This window comes from Hyaena hyaena, unplaced genomic scaffold, assembly GCF_003009895.1.
Source record: "Hyaena hyaena isolate Hyena2069 unplaced genomic scaffold, ASM300989v1 scaffold_44, whole genome shotgun sequence".
Classification (NCBI taxonomy): domain Eukaryota; kingdom Metazoa; phylum Chordata; class Mammalia; order Carnivora; family Hyaenidae; genus Hyaena; species Hyaena hyaena.
This window is the reverse complement of record NW_024080676.1, coordinates 4,209,222-4,234,178: the sequence shown is the minus strand read 5'-3', so window position 1 is coordinate 4,234,178 and position 24,957 is coordinate 4,209,222. Positions and strand designations below refer to the sequence as shown.

At 44.0% G+C, this 24,957-nt stretch overlaps 1 protein-coding gene across 1 annotated transcript in view; it reads left to right on the top strand.

Annotated features, from left to right (window-relative positions):
- Window positions 1-24,957, top strand: part of PIK3AP1 (phosphoinositide-3-kinase adaptor protein 1) — a 123,891-nt gene that overhangs the window by 46,331 nt on the left and 52,603 nt on the right. The window contains exons 3-7 of the mRNA XM_039230220.1: window positions 13,915-14,051; window positions 16,684-16,828; window positions 19,340-19,482; window positions 19,870-20,002; window positions 22,547-22,743. Coding sequence (XP_039086151.1) covers window positions 13,915-14,051; window positions 16,684-16,828; window positions 19,340-19,482; window positions 19,870-20,002; window positions 22,547-22,743 — 755 coding nt within the window. The remainder of the gene's footprint in view (window positions 1-13,914; window positions 14,052-16,683; window positions 16,829-19,339; window positions 19,483-19,869; window positions 20,003-22,546; window positions 22,744-24,957) is intronic.

Genomic DNA, 24,957 nt, shown 5'->3' with positions numbered 1-24,957 from the left:
TATTTTTATTCTAGCTGAAGAGCAGGTAGGGTGCGTTGGGGAGGGGAAGGAAAGAGCAGGCATCTTTTGCTTTAAAGCGAAACAAAACTAACACTCTGACTAGTTCATTTAGAGCCACTGGGTGGGGGCTGGATAGAGATCTGAGAGGCCTGAGGCCTCCTCTCCTCCCGCCTAGCACCCTTATCCTGAACTTGAAGGGGGGCCAGGGGGATTACCTGGTGCAGGAAGGAAAAAGGACTCCTTATCTATGTGAGCCGGAAAAGACTGGCATTGATATACAGTAAGTCCTGATCAGAACCCTCTACCCAGCGCTGTAGATCCACCCGCGTGTCACGAAACCGGGCCGCCTTGGGCATCTGCAGCTGGCACAGAGCTTCTGGATGGCAAAGCAGGTTGGATGGGACAGGTGAGCTGGAAAGTTGGCAACATGGACCACCTCACGAAGTCAGCCTGGGCTTGTGGGAGGAGTGCGCTCACTCTTGCCCCCCCTTTCTATTCCTTTCTCTTTGTTTCCAGGGAGGCAGAGTGGCCCCCATGAGTTTATTTTAGGTCTGAGTTGGGGATATGTCCACAGGACTCTCTGCCTTACCTTTTTAACATCGCGAGGTTGATGATGATGAAGGCGACAAGGACAATGATTGATGTCACTTTAATGAACTCACTTTAACACCACTAAATAATCGTCACCTCCCTCCACCCATGACTTTAATGCCAGTAAGGTATGTGGTGGTTAAGGCATTCCTCCGACCCCTCCTACTGTCATTCGGACTGATGACTGTGTGTGACTTTGTGGGGAGTTGGTGACTTGCAGCTTGGGTATACTTGTCACTGAGTCGGGAGCTTTTTCAGAGAAAGGGGTTCATTGGACAGGAAATTCAGTACCCATTAACCAAGGTGGGTGAACAAATGGGGAGAAAGACCCATGGGCGATGACTAAACTGAATAAGCCCTCTTGATGTTTGCCAGGAAGCGGGGGGTTGTAGAAACTCAAAACCTGAGTCCCACCAGTGCAAGCCTCTCATCTCGCCCCAGAACCCACATGCTCTCGCGGGGAGCAGAGGCCCTTCATTTGGACGCACACATTTGGGACTTGGGGATGAGGCCAGGCCTGAGGTCTCCCTTTGCATTTTCTAAGGACACAATAATCACCATAACCCCAATTTTCTAAGCTCAGAGCGTAGAAACAAAATACGTGGTCGGAGAAATGTTTAGTCTACTTAAGAATCATTTTTGTGAGCATTTTGTGAACCATGCTTGTGGTGTGCTCTCAGACATCAGGTTAATTATAGCATCTCATTTGCTCGAGAAAGCGATAGAGCAGGAGGTTGGCTTGGTAACAGTGTGTTAGCCACCAGTTTATGTTATCTTACTTATTTGGAGGCACTGTTTGCTTCACACTGTTTGTGTGATAGGTGGTCAGCCACCCCCCTTCTTGATTCTGACCAAGATTTACAAAAGAGCTGACATACTCTGCTTGTGTGTCTGGACTCATTTTGAAAAACTAGCAAAGTTCTCCCACTTTTAGAAAAATGAAACTATATTTTCAATCTGTATTTTACAGAATGGCCTGTGAATAGTGTTCGCTGATAGGTCTTTGATATACAACCAAAGTCCCTGAATGGCATTCTGGGCCCTCTCATTCCCTTTCCCTTCTCGCCCCTTATAGAAGGTGCCCCCACCGTGCTTCCTGTAGCTCAAATGCATCATTTGCTGTGAAGCCTTTGTGTCCTTAATCATGCCTTTACCTCTGCCAGGAAAGTCGCCCTGACCCCCCTGCCCCCATGTCGCCTTCTCTGTGCCTTTCAAGTCCCTGCCTGTCATTTCTCTGGGGATCCTCTAGTGGCCATAAACTGTATTTTATTGATAAATTTCTGCTATCATAAAGCGTTTTTTTTTTTTTTAAGTTATTCCTGTTCTCATTTTTCTCTGGAGGTTGAGAGCAGCTGTCCAGTGTTTCTCACCTGTGTGGTCCCCCGACTTCTAAGGAGGACAGAAATGTTCTCACCCCTACATTTCTTGGGCGTCCTAGAATAGGCTTTGAATATTTATTATTCATTGATAGGCAATGACTACATGTGGAAGGAGTAAAGGAATGAATTATGAATTATTTTATTAATGTGAATGAAAAATGTACTTTCTTCACTGAAGGGTCATCTCAGCATCCATCTGGTATTTGAGTCAATTAAAGTAAGTTAACCTGCCTTCTTCATCCTTCAGGAAGTTTTTTTCAACTTGGAAAACTTCTGTTCCATTTTTCCTGCACCAGCACTTATTAAACACTTAAAACCTAACTTACTTCATTTTGTTGTGGTTATGGTCTCAGCACACAGGCTGGTGCTTGCTGGTAAGGGACTCCAGAGTTCTGTCATGTTTTTCCCGTGGAGCCTCCTCTTCCCAGTCCAGCTGTAAGCTGAAGGTCAAGTCTGTGGAGGACACATTGTATAGCCCCCAACAGGACCCATATCCGACATGGTGCTTGTGATTGGGAAGCTCAGGCTTCAGAATGCTTTATGTTAGGCTCTCAGACATAGTCGTTTTATGGTTTCAACATCGTGGCTTAGGTAGGATGGGTGAAAATCGTAATAGTTGAGAAATGTCATCCTGAGTGGAAAAGCCACTGGAAGTTTCTCCAGACATCAGGCAGCTCTCTCTATTCCTGCCTCATCTGCGTGATGGTTCATTTTGGGTCCCTGACCTGGGGTGCAAATGCAGAGAGAATATGGCCCCTTTCATTCCTGGACCCTACTACCTAGGTTGCAGGGCTATTCACATCTACATCCTTCCAAGAAATCTTTGAGCTTCTTCACTCTCTTTTATCAGCTGCACTAGAAATCTTGGACATGACTAATGATCTTTTCCTATTTTGTTCCAGCTCAGGCACACACATTCCCAGTGACCCCAACTGGACTGGCCCTAATGATCATTTCTGTTTCCTGCCATTTGGGGCTAGATCGGTGGGAAACTCTTCATTCTCTGCTGAAATGTATCTCCTTCATTTCTTTGTCCACTTTCTTTTTCCTTCTCATTCAAAACTTGGAATAAAGAATTCAACATGTTCATGCTTCAGGCCTTCTTCCTCTCTTTCTCCCTTCACTGTACCTTATTTAAAAATTACTAAAGAATTTAGATTAACAAAACGGGAGCAGTATAGCATAATTCACCTTTCCTCAAATTTTGGTCCGTGAGAATTATCAACATGGCTTTTGATTTATCTTTTTCAGCAGTTTTCTTGAGATATAATTCATATGCCATGCAGTTTGCGCATTTAAAGTATAAAGTTCAATGGGGTTTTTTGGCTTGGGTATATTATGTTATCAATTTTTTAGATGTGACCATATGTATATATATTTGTCATTTTAACTAATTTTAAATATACAATTCAGTGATGTTAATGATGTTCACAATGTTGTGCAACCACTATCTATTTCCATTGTACTATTAACACTAGTTTGTGGGTGCCTGGCAGCGCAATTGGTAGAGCATGTGACTCGATCTCAGGGTCATGAGTTCAAGCCACACATTGAACATAGAGCCTACTTAAAAACACACAAAAAAACCCCAATATTGTCATTGAGTCATTTCATGTTTTTTAAGTAAATTTATTTTATTTTTTAAAAAAGTGTTATTTTTTAGTTTATTTATTTATTTATTTAGAGAGAAAGAGAGAGAACATGAGTAGAGGAGGGGCAGAGAGAGGGGGAGAGAATCAAGCAGGCTGCATACTGTCAGCTCAGAGCCTGTCACGGTGCTCAAACCCATGAACCCATGGGTTCATGACCATGACCCCAGCCTAAACCAAGAGTCAGACCTAATCGACTGAGCCACCCAGCCGCCCCCAAGTAAATTTATTTTAGAAAGAGATTGTGGGGCATCTCAGTGGCTTAATCGGTTAAGCACCTGACTTCCCCTCAGGTCATTATTTCATTATCTCAGGGTTTGCGAGTTCGAGTCCCACATTGGGTGAGCCCCGCTTCTCTCTCTCTCCCTCTCTCCCTGTCTCTCTCTTCCCCTGTTTGTCTCTCTCTCTCTGTGCCCTTTATGGGATTCTCTCTCTTATATCTCTTGCTCTCTTTCTCTGCCCTTGCTCACTTGTACCCTCTCTGTATCAATTAAAAAAAAAAGAAGAAACTTTACCACTATAATAGAAAAACCAGTATCTCTTGATATATTAAAAAAGGTAACTTTAAAAATAAAGACAATAAAAATCAAACAGCGGTATTAAGTTCTACTGGATACTCGAGCCTACAGAAGCCTGTGGGGTTAAGGCCTTACTCTCACCACTGTACCAAGGGAGAAAAAGAAAAGCACATGGAAGAGATCGTAAAGGCATCCTCTTACCATACCAAGCCTTCTTCTTGATAGGAGTGGGATTGAAAGAATTGAAAGGGGATTGCTGTCTACCATGTGGTTCATTGTCACCGAATATTTGCTATTCACTTTGGAATCATCTCCTATACACCGGGTTACGTGGGTCGCAGTATGGAAAATGCTGTCAAAGTGCATGAGAGCATGGATTTGGGTGTTACATTTTCATACAGCAAGCACTTGTATGATTTGGACAACTTACTTAAATTTCTGTGCCCTAGTTTTCACATCTGTGAAATGGGCAGAATCATATCAATATCTTAGTTGGGATAAAATGGAATCTTATATGTTAAGGGCTTTGCCTGGTTCCCAGCATATAGTAAATGCTCAACAAATGTGTGGGTTTTTTTTTTTTAAAGTTTATTTATTTTGAGAGAGAGATAGAGAGAGCACAAGTGGAGGAGGGACAGAGAGAAGGTGAGACAGAATCCCAAGCAGGCTTTGCGCTATCAGTGCAGAGGCTGATATGGGGCTCCAACTCACGAACTGTGACATCATGACCTGAGCTGAGATCAGAAGTTGGACACTTAACTGGCTGAGCTACCCAGGCACCCCCAAATGCGGTTATTTTTAAGAATGATCGTTGTTTATAGTTTTACCAAAGTTTAGCATGACCTTACAAAGAAAAGTTAGCTTGTGTATTCTGAAGGAACTCTCCAAGATCACCAAACACCATTCTCTGGCCCTCCTGCGTGGTCCTGCCATAGTCCTGACCGAGTGCCAGACAACGTGCAGGGAAAAGACAGCCAACTTCATGGTCTGAAAACATAACTGGGAAGTAAGAGAGTGCAGCCTTGTGTCAGAGTCCACTTGAGCTTGCAGGACCCTGGCTCGTTCCACTGCTGTTCAGTACCTCTGGACTTAAACCCCATTCTTAGGATGTGCCTCTTGGCCCCAGTTGCAGGTCACACACAGCACACCTAACCCAAGGCGGCACGGCCCAGCACAAGGCAGCGTCACCAGGCATTGGTGAGCAAAAGCTCACATCGTGTCTCATGAGCTGCGGCCACTACCCAACACCAGGAATAGCAAGTGACAGCTGCTTCCTGCCTTGGACCCATCCACATAGGAGGCGGGGCCCAGACCCCTGGGGGTGAATTCCTGCTTGCTTGCTTACTTGAGTCCTTCAGACACGTGTTCCATCTATAAAATGAGAATAGGATATTGATTCCTATCTCCCAGTGTTGTTGTAAGTATTAAATGAGATTAAGACTGTTAAGCAGTCACCACAATATTCAGCACATGGTAACCTTTATTGTTATTATTACTAGGAAGGAGTTTGTCACCAACCCTCTCACCTAGTATGAGCTGTTCCACGTGGTGCGATGGGGTTCCAGGTGCATACATATATGCATTTCATTTAAAATTCATAGCTTAAAGATGTTTGTTTATTTTGAGAGAGAGAAAGAGCTTGCGTGAGCATGTGTGAGTGGGGGAGGGACAGAGAGAGAAGGAGAGAGAGAGAGAGAGAGAGAGAGAGAGAGAATCCTAAGCAGGCTCCACACCTCGTGGGGAGTCCGTGGTGGGGCTTGATCCCATGACTGTGATATCATGATTAGAGCCAAAATCAAGAATCTGATGCTTAACTGACAGAACCACCCAGGCGCCCCTAAAGTTCATAGTTTTTATAGACCCAAATAACGTATAGATTCCTTCACAGAGGAAAAAACATTATTCTGATGTTGTTTAACTATGTGTGAACATATTCCTTACGCTTAGGCTAAGTATTCTTTTTTTTATTATTTTTTTAAATGTTTTATTTATTTCTGAGAGAGAGAGATACAACGTGAGCAGGGGAGGGTCAGAGAGAGAGGGAGATACAGAATCCGAAACAGACTCCAGGCTCTGAGCTGGCAGTCAGCACAGAGTCCGATGCGGGGCTCAAACCCAAAATCCATGAGATCATGACCTGAGCTGAAGTCGGAGGCTTAACCGACTGAGCCACCCAGGTGCCCCTAGGCTTAGTATTCTTACACTTAGTATTCTTTCCCAACTCTGAAAGCGAAACATGGGCAAGATACAAATATAGGTAAGAAACAAATAAAAGGCAAACTGACTGTATTCATTTTGTCAGACGCTGCTGGTTTACTGAAGAAGCATCATGAACATGGCACGAGGCTGTGGTGCCCACTGATTCCCTTGTGGGGGCTTGCTGCAGCTCCTTTGTGTTATTTTGCGACTTGGATCTCCTGCTACATTGCTTTATATGAAGTAGTGTACAGGGAAACCTTCTGGTCTTCACGTGGCACAAATGACTCCTTTGCACATTGCACTGCCCCCTCTCTTCTTTCCTCATTAGCCCCTGACATTCAGCATAGCACGATCTAGCTGCAAAATGATTGCAAACCCACATACACACAGGCACCACAGTCCTATGGCTGGACCCAATTATAACATGGTCATCTAGATGACCTGGAATGTGTTTGCATCTTATTTTAAAGGCATTATCGTCTAAATGAAAAGCCCAAGCACAGATTCTCATAAGGACTATATGGGAGGACTTTTGCCAGGTGCCAGTTTGAGAAACATTGATTCACATTCTCCCTAGATCCCCAAAGTATTTGGAGTAGTCTCCAAAATTAAACAATATTTAAAAGAAGACAAAGAGGCGAGACTACAGACCTGGGTGAGAGTGTTAACAGCAGTTAAGAACCAAAATGATGACCGAACTATCTGGAAGCAAGGGCAGAAAGTGAAATACACCACATTAGCCTGATCTTGTGGTCTAGTAAGAGAAAACAGGCAAGTTTTCTGAAGGGACAAACTTTTCCTGCCACTGAATCCAAGGAGTATTTGCCACGTGTGTCCTTTGATAGATGAGACTTTGGGGGCCCAGATGCACAAAAGAAGTCTTTTTTCTATAATTTCTTCAGAATTCCTGTGGAGCTTGTAAAAGCTAAGAAAATATTGTTCAATTTTAAAGCAGTGAGGGTATTATTGGTGTCTTAATAATACTTTACACTGGGCAGATCCTTGGGGTTTTCAGAATGCCTTCACTCAAACATTTATTATTTGAGTCTCAGGACAGCAGAGGTGGTATTATCAGGGCACCCAGGTAGCTCAGTTGGTTAAGCATCTGACTTCGGCTCAGGTCATGCTCTTACAGCTTGTGGGTTTGAGCCCTGCATCGAGCTCTCAGATCCTGTGTCTCCCTCTCTCTGCCCATCCCCTATTCATGCTCTGGCTTTCTCTGTCTCTCAAAAATGAATAAACGTTAAAAAACAAAAAAAGGTGGTATCTTCAAGGTGGGAAGGGGTCACAAGGGATCTGCACACTTAAGTGGCAATGCTTGCTGCCACTCTGTTAGGTGGGTTCAGTGGTGCTTATGTCCAGGTTGGCATTTCCTTCAAAGGAAACTTTGGATTTGCTGGAGTGGTTGGGTGCTGGCCCAGTCTGCAGGACTCTATGGAAGAGGCAGATGTGGCTGGAAGAAATGCAAGCGGTAGTGCTGTCAATCAGCGCCTCCAGAATCAGCCAGCAGAATGAATGGCATCCTGCCTGACTTCCTGAAATGAATTAGCTGCCGGGAGTGAATTCATTTCAGGTGACTAAGTGAATAGACTTCCTGGAAGGAATTGCTTATATGGCCCATCTGAACGCTGGGGAGTGTCTGCCAAGTGCGGCACTGTTAGGGTCAATCTCATTGATGCCAAGCTGGTGACACGATGATAAAAGTGTCAGTTGCTCCTTTTCTCTTCACCCAATGCCTATTATCCAAGTGTTTTCTCATTGTGTAAAATAGGAAAACACATGGAAGGTTGGGGAGGCAGGAAGGAGGGGGGAAAAGAGGGAGGGAAGGAAGAGGGGCCATGTACAACCCAAGCACAGATTTTCTTCTGACCTTTTAAATGCATTTTTCTTTATATAGTTGGTATCCTACACTATAAGATATACGATTTTATATCCTTTTTGCTTAACATAATGTCATAAGCTTCTACCTAAACTTCTTTTAAAAATAATATTTTTAAATATTCTTTCATCAGTTAGGTTGTTTTCCGCTTTTCACTGATGCGAAGGGTGATTTAGCAGACATCTTTGTTCATTATCTTTATCTACATGTTGAACATTTATTTTCCCTTAAGAGTGATTTATAGTAGAATTATGTGGACAAAGGTATGAACGTTTTAAAGACTTTCTCTTTCAGGTGGCTCAGTCAATTGAGAGTCTGATTCTTGATTTTGGCTCAGGTCATGATCTCCTGGTTATGAGATTGAGCTCTGTGTTGGGCTCTGTGCTGAGTGTGGAGCCTGCTTGGGATTCGCTCTTTCTCCCTCTACCCCTCCCCTGCTCATGCTCTCTCTCTCAAAAACAAAACAAAACAAAACAAACAAATAAAACCTTTGTCTTTCTCTGCATATGGACACATGCCTTTCTAGAATGGCCTTCCCAGTTTATACTTCTCTCAGCATCAAATGAGAGTGAGTACCTATATTACCTCACCTTCAAAAGTTTCCTAACTTGAAAAGGTAGAATAGCAGTATGTTATTTTTATTTACATTTTCATAATGATTAGTGATAATGAATGATGTTTTATTTTTTTTAGATGGGGAAGTAATTTGTATTTCTTCCTTGGTGAATTATCTACTTATTGGGTATTTTAAAAGACATTTCTGTGATCTCTTCATATTTTAAGGAGATTAGCCCCTTGGCTTACTTATTTCTAATTTTAAACCAGTTTGTTACTTGCCATTGGATTTTTCAGTAACCACTCTATTGAGATGTAATTCACATAACATACAAGACAGCCACTTCAGGGGTGCCTGGGTGGCTCAGTCAGTTAAGCGGCCGACTTCGGCTCAGGTCATGACCTCAAGGTCAGTGGGTTTGAGCCCCCATGTCAGGCTCTGTGCTGACAGCCAGCTCAGAGCTTGGAGCCTGTTTCAGATTCTGTATCTCCCTCTCTCTCTCTCTGACCCTCCCCTGCTCACGCTGTCTCTCTCTCTCAGAAATAAATAAAAAACATTTAAAAAAAAAATAAAGTGTACAATTCAGTGAGGCTTTCTTTGGACTTTTGCACACAATTATCACCACAATTAATTCTAGAATATTTTCATTACTTCAAAAAAGGAACTACATACCCTTTAACTATGATCCCCCAACTCCCTAGCCCCAACCAAACACCCCAGCCTAGGCAACCACTAATCTACTTTTTGTTTCTATAGATTTGCCTCTTATGGATATATCATATATTTGGAATCAAATAATATGTGGTCTTTCGTGGCTGGCTTCTCTCACTCAGCATAATGTTTTCAATGTTCAACATTTTATTCCTTTTTATGACTCAATAATATACCATATTTTGTCTATCCATTCATCAGTTGAAGGACAATTGGGTTGTTTCCAATTTTGACTATTATGACTAATCCCACCAAATCAGTATGATTTAGATTTTAGGTTTTTAAAATTTTGTTTACCAAAGTTTTAAATTCATACCAATCCTATTGCTTGTTTAGATTGTATTCCTTTTGTTGTTTAAGATGAACAAATCTTTTCCCAAGCTAGTGTTAAATTTTCACCCATATTTTCATCTTTTTAATTTTTAAAATCTGTTTTATTGTTCACTTGAGTCTATAATCCAAATAAACTTTATTTTAGGGTATGTGAGAATTAGGAAGCATCTGAATAGTCCCTCCATTTCCCCACCCCCACCCCAAATAGCTAAATTTTTCCAGCACCATTTCCTGAGTCATCCTTTTCATCAACCATTTTCTTTATACTGATTTTTAATGCTTTGTTTTTTTAAAAATTTTGTACATTTATTTATTTTTGAGAGACAGAGGAAGACAGATCATGAGTGGGGAGGGGCAGAGAGAGAAGGAGACACAGAATCCGAAGCAGGCTCCAGGCTCTGAGCAAGCGTTCAGCACAGAGCCTGATGTGGAGCTTGAACCCACAAACCGTGAGATCATGACCTGAGCTGAAGTCGGATACTTAACCAGCTGAGCCACCCAGGCACCCCTTTAATCCTTTCTTTAACACATACTAAGTTTTTATGAGAATGAAGCTTGATTTTGGGTTATCCATTGTATTTAATTTTTTGTAAATGTAGGTTAAAATAGGACTATATTGTTTCTTAAACTTTAGTAAGCGACATAAAACCTATGTAACCTATGATTCTTGATTTAGTCAGATTTTCTACTTATTTTGAGACCATTTTGGTAATTAATATTTTTCTATAAAAATTGTATTGAAATGTAAAAAATTCTCAGCATAGAATTTTCCCATCAGCATGTTTCTAAAATTCTGTACATCTTTTATTATCCTGGCTTTCTTATTGCCTATTTATATTTTCTCTGCTGTTTCCTTAATATTATTTACTAGAGCTTTGACTCTTTGGCTAGCTGACTAATAATAGATCAGTGATTTGGCAGAAATGACAAGTTTTTCTTTCTTGAAGCATTGCTAGACTGTACAATGGGTCTGTCCCAAGGAGCTTGTACCTCTATTGTAAATTAGAATTAAGAACTGGCAAAAGTTGGTGCCTGGGACTCAGCCACCCAGGGTAGCATCTAAACAATTCTGGGGAGCTTCTTGCAGTTTAAAGTAACTGATTGGAGGGGCACCTGGGTGGCTCAGTTGGTTAAGTGTCCAACTTCAGCTCACATCATGATCTCATCATTCATGAGTTTGAGCCCCGTGTCTGGCTCTGTGGTGACAGCTCAGAGCCTAGAGCCTGCTTCTGATTCTGTGTCTCCCCCTCTCTCTGCCCTTCCCCTCCTTGTGCTCTCTCTCTCAAAAATAAATGTACATTAGGGGCGCCTGGGTGGCTTAGTCGGTTAAGCGTCCGACTTTCGCTTACGTCATGATCTTGCGGTTCGTGGGTTCGGTCCCCGCGTCGGGCTCTGTGCTGACTGCCAGCTCGGAGCCTGGAGCCTGTTTCAGTCTGCGACTCCCTCTCTCTCTGACCCTCCCCTGCTCACGCTTTCTCTCTCTCTCCTAGAAATAAATAAAACATTTAAAAAAAAATTAAAAAAATACATTAAAAAAGACTAATAAAAATAACTTATTGAATGTTTTAACTCAATGAAGTTATTTTCTTTTCCAGAAAGAACCTCAGAAATGAAAAAAAAAAAATGGGATAGTCCAGGAATCTAATAATAAAATACTGAAGCTTGATGTGATATTATATAATTACGCAGAAGAATGTTGATCATCACTGATCTTTTTGACTCTTTCCTTCACAGGCTCCTTTGGTGGCTGAGAGTTGCTTGGGTGGCTTGTACAGCCCTGTTCATGGGGCTGGGTCCTGGCTGTTCTAGACGTAACCAATCAAGGACAGAAGGCTATCAGGAAGAGCAGATCTAGCGGAGAAAATGGCATCCTCAGTTAATGTGTCTTGGAGAGCAGGGAGGCAGGGACGTTACTTCAGTTAGCCTTGCAGAGGGTAATTAGCACTGAGAAGGACATCAGTAGGATTGGCAAGGAAAATAGAGGTACAGAAGATTGATGGCTCTGATGGCTAGTGAAAAATAGCATCATCCTCCTTGGAACTCTCAGAATCCTTTGCCTCATCGGTTAGCACTAAATTCTGCTAGGATTCCTGTTGTGCAAGCAAGGTCAGAGACCTGGCTGCCTCCAGCACACCTTGTGGAATAGTGAGTAGTGAGTCTTGGGAGAAATCACAGAGAGGCAAAGAGCAGCAGGAATATGCCTCAATGCCCATCATAGTCTGGGGCTGTGCGTAGGCATCTGTCAGCACAGATGTCAGGCTCTAGGATGAGACTGCTGTCCAAGGCTGTGTGGTTTTTACGCTGCCTATCTGGGAAGCCTCAGCCCTTGGCCCAGCCTGAGGGAGTCCCGGAGTTCCTTGCCCCACAGTTACAGCAATAGGATGTGATGGTGCTAAGCTCCCTAACCCAGCTCCCCCACCTCAGGCTTCATCATCATGGGAGCATAGCCTCTCCCCTTGTATGACCTGAGGTCTAGCATGCAAGCCCGTGGGTAGAGCTTTCTGTGGGACATATCAGTGGCCTGATGTACCAGCCCAACATTCTACTAGCACTGATTGCCATGAGCTCTGTAGGAGGCCACCTCCTCCCCTGGGAGCTCAGCCTGAAGGGATTAGCCAAGATAACCCTTACCTCTTACTATACCTGCTCTTTTAGACCGTGGGCTCTCCACAGGCAGGATTGGTATCTCATTCATCTTCTTGTCCTCTCAGCGCCTGACATGTTTGGCTGGCTCTGTAAGTGATTTAGGAGTGAGAAGAGATGGTCCAAGAAAGGGACTATATGAGCCTTCCTTCTCCTAACCATTCTTTTTTTTTTTTAATTAAAAAAAATTTTTTTTAATTTATATTTGAGATAGAGAAAGAGCACGAATGGGGAGGGGGGGCAGAGAGAAAGGGAGACACAGAATCTGAAACAAGCTCTAGGCTCTGAGCTGTCAGCACAGAACCCAATGTGGGGCTCGAACCCACGAACCATGAGATCATACCTGAAGTCGGACACTTAACCGACTGAGCTACCCACGTGCCCCTAATTTTTTTTAACGTTTATTTATTTTGAGAGCAAGAGACTGAGCATGAGCAGGAGAGGAGCAGAGAGAGAGACGGAGACACAGAATCCAAAGCAGGCTTCAGGCTCTGAGCCATCAGCACAGAGCCTGATATGAGACTCGAACCCACAAATGAGATCATGACCTGAGCTGAAGTCAGACACTCAACTGACTGAGCCACCCAGGAGCCCCACCTCCTACCCATTCTTAACCATTTTGTCCCTCTTTGGGATCTCATGAAAGCTTTGGACTATCTCCAGAGAGTATAAGTGCATGCGTGCATGTGCGCACGTGCACACACACACACACACACACACACACACACACACAGAATCAGAATCTTGCACACAGCCTATCAATTGATGGATTCTGGTTAAGAGTTCCTTAGAGCTCTGGTAGGTTCCACTTACACCATCTCAGCATCATCTCACTCTGTGCCATGCCTCACACACCTGGACACCCCCCTCACCTGCTTGAATGTGTGAACAGTAGAGGTGTTGCCTGTGGTACTGATCTGGACCCCAGTTACCTTGACCGGAGATTTGTTGAAAATGAATGCTCATTACTGTTGCTCCAGAGTGGGTACATTGGCTAGTCATGACCCTGAGGAATAATGGCTTCCTGGACAGCACAGGTTTTACTTGACGTTCAGAAGATGGCCTTTAAATGGACAGCTGATGCTTGACCCCACCTGGGGAGAAGGGGCCTCTTTTCCTTATAGCCACTAGAGCCAGCAATGCAGGAAGTCTGGAGGTAAAGCTTCCAGAAGCCCACTGGTTGAGACTAGACTTGCCAGCCTTGGGCAGCAGCCTGTTTCAGATGTTTTGGCCTTCTTCTCCATAATCCTCCTCTTGCTGTCACCCTACCCTTGTGGCTTACCGGATAATTTGGCTTTGCCCATTAGGTCCTCTTTCATGACTTCCTGAGTCACTTCTTTCAGCTTGTATTTATTTGACATTCAGAGCCATTTCCTATTTGGTAATGTTTGGGGCTTTCATACCCGATAGTTCTCCTTCCTTGTGTTCCCATTCAGCGGTGTCCTTTGTTCCGTAGATTCTGGCTGTGACTCAGTCACTGACACAGAGACTGAGGACGAGAAAGTCCCTTCCTACTTGAAGCAGCAGAGCCCGGCGCCGCAGACTTCACCCGGGAACCTGATGGTGGTGCAGCCGGACCGCATTCGCTGTGGGGTAGGTGCTCCCAGGGCCTGTGGATCAATGTCAGAACGCGGCATTTTCAGTGGATGCATTTGTTATAGTAAAAGGAATGAGATTTCCCTGTTGCACTTCAGTGGGATCCCAGCCTTCCCTTGGTGATTCCTCTGTAGATTAGCAACCCTGGGAACCTCAGGACCTGGGCCTACAGCATACCTCACTCCTTTAGGTCCAACGGAAATGAGCTCAGGAATGTACATGTCATCAATCTAAGACTGAGTTCATAGATCAAAACCATACAGCATGAGGCAGACAAGAACATTACCAGACACACCAGCCCTGGAGGTAGAGGCTTGGGTCTGTTCCTGCCAGCCTCATGCTGGAAGGAGGGAGATGGGGGACATTTTGAAACCTTGCTTCTTCATCACCGGACCACTGCTATGCCCCACATGAGTTCCTTGAAGCTTGCTGGCTGAAACTTGCCAATACTGATTGCTGAAGGGATAAGATAAATGCCAAAGCATAATGTGACTAACGTTTTCAGGGTGGGACGTGTGTTAACAGGTGACTTGAATGTGATGGCCCAATGGATAGTCCGTTGTCCTTTGAATCCTACCATTGTATTGGTAGTTCTTCATTATTTTTTGTTTCCTGATGAAAAATATGTGATAGTAGTTCAGAGCAGCAAAATAGTTCCCAGTGGATACAAGCCCTTTGCTAAGTTTGCCAATGTGGTCTCCTAGAGACAAGAGGGAAGTGGAAGTGTAGCTTCCTTGCACCTTTGGGTGGTTTTCCGTGCAGCCAGAGGCCACAAGGCATTGGGCAAGGACTCCCTCTATGGAGATTGCAAACTGCTGCTTTGGGTAAGATTGAACTCGTAGACATGTTTGGTTTAGATTGCATAGTATTTTAAAACTTAGGCACAAGAATCTGTTCCCAACTTCCTTCAAATCAGAATCTGGTAATACCAGGCCTGAGGTGAGCGGCCAGGCCTAACAGCCCATTAGATGGGGCATGTATCTCCCAGTCCACTGCTCCCACCACTCACTTTTCTTTGTTCTCAGCCCACTTCATGCTTCCTCCGTGTTGGCCAGCTCTTGTGAGGATCCCCGCGTCTAGGCTGTCCATATGCCCTCCTGTCTTCCCCACACTCCTCTTGTCCTGAGACCTGTGGTCTTGTCCTGAGACCAGGCTAGTGGTTGCCTATGGGTGAGGGCATTTGGAACTGAAGAACAGTGCCCTTCACATACCTCCCTGATTCTCCAGACTTTTGTTCCTTCTGCCATCCTGGTTTCCAGGATTCTCCTTGTGGCCTGTTCTGGGTCTCTGGATCCTGGGGTGCCTGTGCTGGGGTTGGGTCCTGACTGTCAATAGAGAAGACACACTCATTCTCTCTGACTCCCTACGTTTCTTGGGAGAAGGGGCAGGTGGGTCGTGGCTGCAGCCAGAGCCGGGCCAACCACAAACATCCACATTCAGCCTCAGCAGCCTCCAGAAGCCAGGACAGGCCTCTCCCTCACCTGTTGTAAATAGTGGCCTTCGTCATGAAGGGCTACTATGAGGGCTTTATCTTATTTTTTAAAAAATTTTATTTAATGTTTATTTAATATAAATATAAATGTTTATTTTTGAGAGATACGGAGTGCGAGTGGGGAAGGGGCAGAGAGAGGGGAAGACACAGAATCTGAAGCAAGCTCCAGGTTCTGAGCTGTCAGCACAGAGCCTGATGCGGGGCTCAAAGCCACAAACTGAGATCATGACCTGAGCCGAAGTTGGACACTTAACCTATTGAGCCACCCAGGTGCCCCAAAGGACTTTATAATAGAATCTTAGGATGAACACTTGGCGATTAGCAATGACTGGAAATCCCTTCTTTCTCTCCTGCTCTTTGGAGGATCTGTCCTTACCAGTTCAAGTCTTGAGAAGCCCATCGCCCACCTAACTAGCACAGTAAAACAATATAGTCGTATGTGGCTGGCCTGGCAAGAGATCTTAAAGCAGTAAAACAGCTATTACAGGTTGCTTCGTGCCTTGGGATAAGGTATATTTTTGCCCAGTCAAGAACAGTATAAAGAGCAGAAGCCAAGAGGGCTTCTCCTGGCTGGTGCCTCTCATGTTGTAAGGTGCATGTGAGTCACTCGGGGAGTCTTGGCAAAATTCAGACTTTGATGGTTCAGTGGATCCAGGCGAGGCCTGGGATTCTACATTTCTAACCAACTCCCAGTGCTGTTAGTCTACCAGCTTCACATTGAGTAGCCAGCCTACTCTCAGAAAGTGCTTCTCAAACTATCTGTGAAGATCCTTTTTATTTTGTTTTTCAAATTTTCCAATTCTGCCATGGACTAATACACAATAAAAACACAATAAAACACAATAGAAAAGAAATGCTATAAAAATGAAATAAAAAGATGTATGAAATACAAGCCCCAGGTTTTTAAAATTATTACATTAGGTTCAACAGATGTAAAATTACTCCATCAAATCGCTGTAAAGGTTTATAAATGGGACCCTCGGCAGTTGTGCCCAGTGCCGGATAGCAGACCCCACCCTGCTCTGGGACGGTGTCTCTAGATAGAGCTGGGGGTCAGGGAGCCAGGAGACCCTCTGCCCAGCACCTTAATAGGGCTCCCAGGAGGGAGAGGGGACACTGACTTATCTCCTGTTCCAGGCGGAAACCACTGTCTACGTCATCGTGAGATGTAAGTTGGATGAGAGGGTGACGACAGAAGCGGAATTTTCTCCTGAGGATTCTCCCTCATTAAGGGTGGAAGCCAAGCTGGAGAATGAGTACACCATTTCCGTGAAGGCCCCCAGTAAGTAGCCCCATCTACCTCCGGAAATTAGGCAACCTGTTCAGGAAGAGGCCCCTCTTGCTTTCTTTTACTTGTCCTGTCTTTATTCAGCATCTGAGAAAAGTGACAGCCAACATTCGGATTTGGTTGTCATGTTCTGTTTAAAGGAAAAGGAAGCTGCAGAAACATACATGTATGATGGGGGGAAATAGATATACTAAAATTTTTATCCTTATGAGATTAACATTATTACAATTTTTTGAAACTAGAGGAAAGTAGGAAAAAATTTATCCAACCACTACACTGTCTTTTGGCTTTTGTTCACAATTTTGAAAAACAGAGTTGTTTTCAATACTCTGTTTTTCTTCATATAATCTTATATTTATTCTCTTAGCATCTTTTTACCCTGTGCTATCACATGGACTTTGTAACTTACCATTTTATAATATACTTTTTCTGTTACAAAAATAATGTGCTCAATACCAAAAAGTTGAAGAGTACAGCCACCATGAAGGAAAGTAAATAGAAAATTGCCCATTTGGCACCCTCCTACACTGTTGGTAGGAATGTAAACTGGTACAGCCCCTCTGGAAAACAGTGTGGAGGTTCCTCAAAAAATTAACAATAGAACTCCCCTAGGACCCAGCAATAGCACTGCTAGGAATTTACCCAAGGGATACAGGAGTGCTGATGCATAGGAGCACATGTACCCTAATGTCCAGAGCAGCACTCTCAACAATAGCTAAAACATGGAAAGAGCCTAAGTGTCCATCAACGGATGAATGGATCAAGAAGATGTGGTTTATCTATACGATGGAATGCTACATGGCAATGAGAAACAATGAAATCTGGCCATGTGTAGCAACATGGATGGACCTTGAGGGTGTTATGCTGAGCGAAATAAGTCAGGCAGAGAAGGACAAATATCATATGTTTGCACGTATAGGAGGATTAGGAGGAACTTAACGGAGGACCATGGGGGAGAAGAAGGGGAGAAATGGTGGGAGAGAGGGAGAGAGGCAAACCATGAGAGACTCTTGAATGCTGAGAACAAACTGAGGACTCAGGGTGTAGGGGGAGAGGGGGGAGGTGGGCATGGAGGAGGGCAGTTGTGGGGATGAGCACCAGGTGTTATATGGAAACCAACTTGACAATAAACTATCTGTAAATATATATATATATATATATATATATTTATAAATATAAATATTAAAAAATATGTAAAATATATATTATATAAATAATATATATATATGTATATTAGAGGCACTAAATTTCCATACTCAGCATTGCAATTTGTTATGTTTTGCTGTAAATATTTGAATTTTTTTTTAAAAAAAGAAAATTGCCCATTTGCCCACCCCAAAGAAAATTAGTGATTTCTGTATTTTTCTGAATCTGTGTACATAGCTTCGAATAGTCTCATAGGCCACTTTCATTACCTGGAAAATACCTATGAGTATTTCCCCATGTTAATAAATATTCTTTTATAACATGATGCTTAATGGTTGCAAGGTGACCATTGTATAGATGTATCATAACTTCTAAAGCCAGTTCCTTGTGTTGGACCTACATCTTATAATCCATATTGTTTAAAGCTGCATAATACTCCATTGAAAAGAAGTATCATCTTTTTTCATTTTCTCATTGTTCTGTATTATATAATTTCTGATTTCTTATTGTCTTCTTATTCTTTAAATTATGATGTATTGAGCATCTTTATGTATGCATTTAAGATTTTTATTTCCTCAAGTTGGAATCCCTGAAATGATGGGCATTTTTAAGGATCCTGAAAAATAGGGTTTAATTGCTCTCTGAAATATTTCTCCTCTCAAGTTTGCTATGCCATCACCAACCCTAGGCACTATCATTTTAAATATCTTTGCTAATGTGATGTTTTTTCAAAGAGTAGCCCATTGTTTTAATTTGCATTTCTTTGATTATTAGAGAGGCTGAGTATTTTCCACATTCTGCACTTGTTGCATTTCCTCTTTTGTGAATCGAATCTTTGTGGTTGGTGTATTTTTAATTTTTTCTTTCCCCCGCAAAACCCCTTCCTGTGGTGCAGAGGAGGGAGCATGTAGTAATGATAGCAACAGAGCAAGTGAATCAATTCTCTTGGCCCAGTGTCGTGGAGGCAGGGTTCTACCTGCTAGGATCTATCCCACCTTGTGCCAACCGCTGACCTTTGTACAAAGTGCTTCAAACTTATCTCCTCTTCCTGTTTATCACGGTACTGGGCCTACTGTGGTGAACAAAACAGATGTAAATCTTCCAAAACCTCAATTGCAGACCCAATGAGGACAATTCCTGAGTCAGACGCCTCCCAAGTGCTGGTCTGCTCACTCCCTACGTCTACCCTTCCTCTCACTTCTCTACCCTCCACCTTATCTCCAACATCTTTCTTCTAGCTTCCAGTTAATTTCTCTACCATTAAGGTGAATCCACAAACACTTTCCCCCTGGATCCTTGTTCTTCCTGGGTTTATTCATGGTGTTTTTTTGTTTTGTTTTGTTTTTTCCTTCTCTTCAGATCTTTCATCTGGGAATGTTTCTCTAAAGATCTATTCCGGGGAGTTAGTGGTGTGCGAAACTGTCATCAGCTATTATACTGACATGGAGGAAATTGGGAATTTATTATCCAATGCTGCGAATCCTGTGGAGTTTATGTGTCAGGTAAGGATGCCAAGAGGAAACCTGAGTTTCCTAGACATGTAGTTCCTTTTTATTTTTTAATTAAACATTTTTTTTAAAAATATTTTTATGTATTTTTGAGAGAGAGAGAGAGAGACAGACAGACAGACCATGAGCAGGGGAGGGGCAGAGAGAGACATACACACAAAACCCAAAGCAGACTCCAAGTTCTGAGCTGTTAGCACAGAGCCCAACGTGGGGCTCAAATTCATGAACCATGAGATTGTGACCTGAGCTGAAGTCAGATGCTTAACCAACTGAGCCACCCAGGCGCCCCTGGGTGTGTAGTTTCTGCTTGTGGTTCTTTAGCTTTGAACCTATGGGAAATAGCCAGAGTTAAAGTCTGACCTTCTTCCCTTTTGTGTTCAGGCCTTTAAAATTGTGCCCTACAACACAGAGACCCTTGATAAACTGCTTACTGAGTCCCTGAAGAACAATATCCCTGCGAGTGGGCTGCACCTCTTTGGAATTAACCAACTGGAAGAGGAAGATATGATGACAAGTAAGTCTAAAGGTCAAACCTCAGGAACTCGGCCGTGGATTGGCTCCACTCTGTTGGCTCCAGCGTCCAGTCAGCCTGTACTCGTACCTCGCTGGCTCCCGCTCTCGAACCTCACTGGCTTCCGCTCTGCAGCTTGTCCTTGGAAGATGATTCCTTCACTGGCTGGCTGCTCTGCATGCCTCCACCCTTTGCTAAAAACCCTTTGTGGTCCCCATAGGCCTTCGAGATCAAGATCAAACTCCTTAACGTGTTTGCAAGCACTTCCCAAGGGGTTCTTCCTGCATTTCTGGCCTCATCTCTCTCCACTCCATCTCCTGGCTCTGCTCTACAGAATATATGAGCTTCTTTCACCTAGTGAAAATTCCACCCTGCCTCTTGCCAAAACTTGACTCATGGGAATACAGTTTCTTCTTCTCATTGGTTGCCGTTCACCTAGCAACCCTCTCTTCACTCCCTGGCAGCAGCTTAGGTAGCACTTCCTCAGGAAGACCTTCCCGAACTTTTGCAGGTTCTGTCTACTTGCCGGGGACTCCCTGGGCATGTCAGCTGTCCTCTATGCTGGTTTCTCACCTATGTCTGTCTTCTCTGCCTGGCTGTCAGCCCAGGGAGGGCAGAGGCAGTGCCTGGGTGGCTAATTGGAGGCTCAGAACATTTGTTCAGTGAGGGAGGAGCAGTCTCGTGTGCATGTGTCACATGAACCACATGTGTGGGGGTGGTCCCCAGCCAGCTGGGCAGGGGGCCTGATAGGGCACTCTTGTGGACACCACTCTTCCTTGATGTGGCACAGTAGAACCTGGTTACCCTCTAGCCATGTCCCACCCTCCGTAGCCAAGAGAATCACAAGGATGAGGTTCTTTTACCCTTCTGTCCTTCTCCTGGGGGCATTCTCTTGTTGCCTCTCCCCATTTTTCTACTGTGGAATGTTCTTGCATTCCGCAGTGTTAATATTCTCAATTTTCTCTCTCTCTCTCTCTTTTTTTTTTTTTTTTTGTGCTGGTAAAGTTTATTTACATTGCATTTTATCATGTCAGTCACATCTAAGTCCCGGAGATTTGTATTTACATATAGCACAGAGTACATTCCTGGGAGAATTTGTTTTGTTTCAGCAGAAAACAAAACAAAACAAAAACACACCCAAAAAACACCCACGAAGAAACCAAAACAGGATGCAATTGATATGATAGTTGGGTAGCATGATATGACATGCATCTCTGGGGGTCTCATCTTGAATTTTAGAGTGAACCGTATCCAAAGGCTGCCAGTGGCAACTCATGAGAGAGTTGTAGAGTTTCTCACTCAGGAAGGAGTATAGCCTGCCATTGTGGGGTCCAGGGACATTTATAGTCCCTTCATCCCAAGGATCATATCCTAGTGAATAGGAAGCCGGGTTTGTCTTATTAAAAAGATATATGCGTGTGTGTGTGTGTGTGTGTGTGTACAGAAAAGAATATGTTTGTCTGTCTGTCTATCTATCTATCTATCTATCTATCACTGTTGGGTTTAGAAATCAATTTTTATGGGGCACCTGGATGGCTCAGTCGGTTGAGTGTCTGACTTTGGCTCAGGTCATGATCTCACAGTTTGTGAGTTCAAGCCCTGCAGCTCCTCCTGCATCAATCCTGTGCTGTCAGCATAGAGCCTGGAGCCTGCTTTGGATTTTGTGTATCCTCTCTCCTTGCCCTTGCCCTGCCCCTGCTCACGCTCTGTGTGTCTCTCCCTCTCAAAAATAAATATTTAAAAAGTTTTTTAAAAATCAATTTTTATGAAAACAAACAAAAGAAAGAGTTGTCCCCAACTCCACAACACAAACATGTCTGTTTTCTTGGTAGAGTTTAACTTGCTGTGTCCGGATATTAGTGAAGGGGGTCATAGGGATCCAGTGACCCCCAGGAGTACTTTGTTTCCCATGAATCAGGAGGTTAATGGACATCCTGCAGCTCAGGTGTATCAATACCAACATTCAAAACCTGTCCTAAACAAGGAGCTCACTGAATACCATCTTACTAATCCTTCCAGCCCTTTTGAGATAGTTTGGGAATATCTCCTCGTTCTAAACTAAGGGCCATGGAAAGGCTAATTAACATACCTAGGATTACGTGGCATACTTTATGAAATTTGGAGTGAAAGCTAAGAAGTTGGACTTCTCTGTTTTAATCAGGACAAAACAATTGTGTTAAAGCGCTGTGAAATTTGCAGAGAAAGTCAAAACCTGATCCCTGTTGTACTTTGTGGCTGCTACTTAAGCCTTTAGAAAATCAGCATATTTTGAATTCGTATTATTTTTCAGGATTCTTTGATCCTTTTAGAGAAAGAAGGCAGGATATTATTAGATTTGCAAATTAATCTGTTTCTTCTGCCATCTAAGGGCATATAATCTTCAGTGGTACCTCAAAGGAAGCTGTCAGATGTTAGGTCAGTCAGCCAAGAAGTATTGATTGAGTGCCTGCTGGATGCCATGGTAGTCTTGCCAGCTCTGTGTCTATGAATAAGGGTGCCCGCAGCTTTATTTTCACGTGTCCATTGTTTTCCTTAACAATTGTTCAGACCAGAGGGAAGAAGAGCTGCCCACTTTGTTGCATTTTGCTGCAAAGTATGGACTGAAGAACCTCACTGCCTTGTTGCTCACCTGCCCGGGAGCTCTACAGGCATACAGTGTGGCAAACAAGCACGGCCACTACCCCAACACCATTGCTGAGAAACATGGCTTCAGGGACCTACGGCAGTTCATCGATGAATATGTGGTAAGGTCAAGGCGGGATGGCCCCATGAATGGAAATGGACTGTGAGGTCCTAGGGCTGCCTTTTCACTAGAGACATGGCTATATTTCGTCTCTAGCAGGGGCTCATGTGCCCCTTTTCTGGTGGGGCCATTGTGTGTGGAGCCGGGCCCTGGAGCCACATAGACCTGGGTCCACGTTCCTGAACCAACACTTGTCAGCCACAGTGGGTGACATGGACAGATCATGTATACTCTCTCTCTTAGCATCCTAAGGTACAGCAGGAAGGTAATACCCGTTCTACTCATAGGGTTGTTTTCAGGATAAAAGGAAATAATGTATGTAAAACACTGTGGTCCACCCTCAGAAAATTTACAGAGACATTTAAAGAGTGAATCTGCCAGAGGTTAATGCTGATCCCTTTCCCCCACCTCCAAGGCACTTTGGAGGCACCTTGCCTCCAAGGCAGCTCCCAGCTGCCTCGCCCACTGTCAGGTCCAGGTGAACTGTCAGCCTTGGTTCTGTCCTTAGCAAAGACCACAATGAAGCTCTGCACTTGATGCTTCAGGGAGGCCACCTGTGAGGACCCACCTTGTGCCAATGGCCTGTCTCTCTTTCTGAGCCTCTGTCTATCTAAGGGAGATAGGCCCAGTTTATTTGCTCATCTGGTTTTAGACCCCCAGATCCTCCTTGATCATTGACTTCTGGGTCCTTCTCTGAGTATAGTCTCATCCTTGCCTTGGCCTTATTTCGTGCCCCAATATTGCTTCTCTTGTCTTGGAGGCCCCTGCCTTTCCTGACTCCACCCTCTTCTGATTTTCCTTCATCTTCACGAGTCACAGCTGAGACTCTCAGCCTCTCTTGTGTGGCTGTGACCTCAAAAGGAACAATAAAGACAATCTAGTCTTGCTCTCTATTTCCATACAGAGGTGAGCCTACACCTCTCCAGAAACTTAATTCTGTGTTCTTAATTCTGTATTTCACAATTTGCAGGACAGTGACTCACTGAGGGGCTCCCCACAGTTTGGGGGTGATTATGTGTGTCAAATGAGTAGAATAGCATGAGGGCCTGTTTGGGGCATGGTCTACAGAAATGAGTCTAAACAGTGTTCGCAGTGCCAGGACTATTTACTTGACTTTCCTTTGAAGTCACAAATGTATCAAGTGCAAGGTTTCATTTCCATGCCGACAGTTTTTACTGGGGACATACTATGTTCATAGCCATAACTACCATTTATTGAATTTGATTGGCAAACTCAGCATTTTATTTAATCCTTGCCACAATCCTTTTGAGGTTGGCAGTTTTGTTATCTCTTTAATAAATGAGGAGAAGGGCTTTGCAAGGCAGAGGAACTGTGCCAGGGTCACACTCTAGTAAGGGTGGAAATGGGATGCAAACCTAGCTTGATGCTCACGCTGGGCTTGTTATTCTACTCTATGTAACAGGGAAGTTTCGAGATGCCTTTTCAGTTGACACTGAGGTTCATCTGGTTCACATTGCTCATATCTTCTTTGCTCTCCAACCAAAAATCACCTTCAGCCGGTGCATCTCCAGCATTGCTGCCAAGAGGTTGCCCCGCATATTGTTTATGACCTCTAAGAACTGTCCCATTTCCTCTTTCCACCACCTCAAAACCGAGCGCCAGACCTTGAGTCTCCACCACTTCCTAGCTGTCACCTGGGCCACTCCTCGGGACTCATCAGGAAACCAGCACATTGTGTCAATAGCAGATTAGTTCTCTTGGGGTGATGATGATGAAAACGAGGATTTTTGTGGGTTGGTGCTGAAATAGGGATTGTGAAACACCAGAGTTTCTTACCAGGAAAGTTGTGCGGAGGTTTCAGGGAAGCCTGCTTTCCGGCTTTACCACCACCTGCTGCCAGAATGACAGAGGGCCGCCTGTCTGACTGCAGGGCACCTCATTCAAGACCGCCTCTGCTCTCGGGCACACAGGGTAGAAAAGCAAGGGAGCTACTTCAGAGCAGCCTGCTGGAAGGAACAGGGACTAGGCCCCGAGCAGCTGAGGGACGTCTGACTGCACGTTAGCTCAGGGACATCTTAGCTGCAGTCCTGCTTAGCCCATTTGGATTTCCACCTAGCTGGTCAGTAAGGGTGACAGCCTTGGGTGTCACTTGTTTCCCTAAGTAGGTACCAGGGGGGTAGTAGAACGGTCAGAAGGTAGAATTGCACACCCTTGAGTAAGGCACTAGGTTTTCTCGTCTATGAGCTAGGAAACA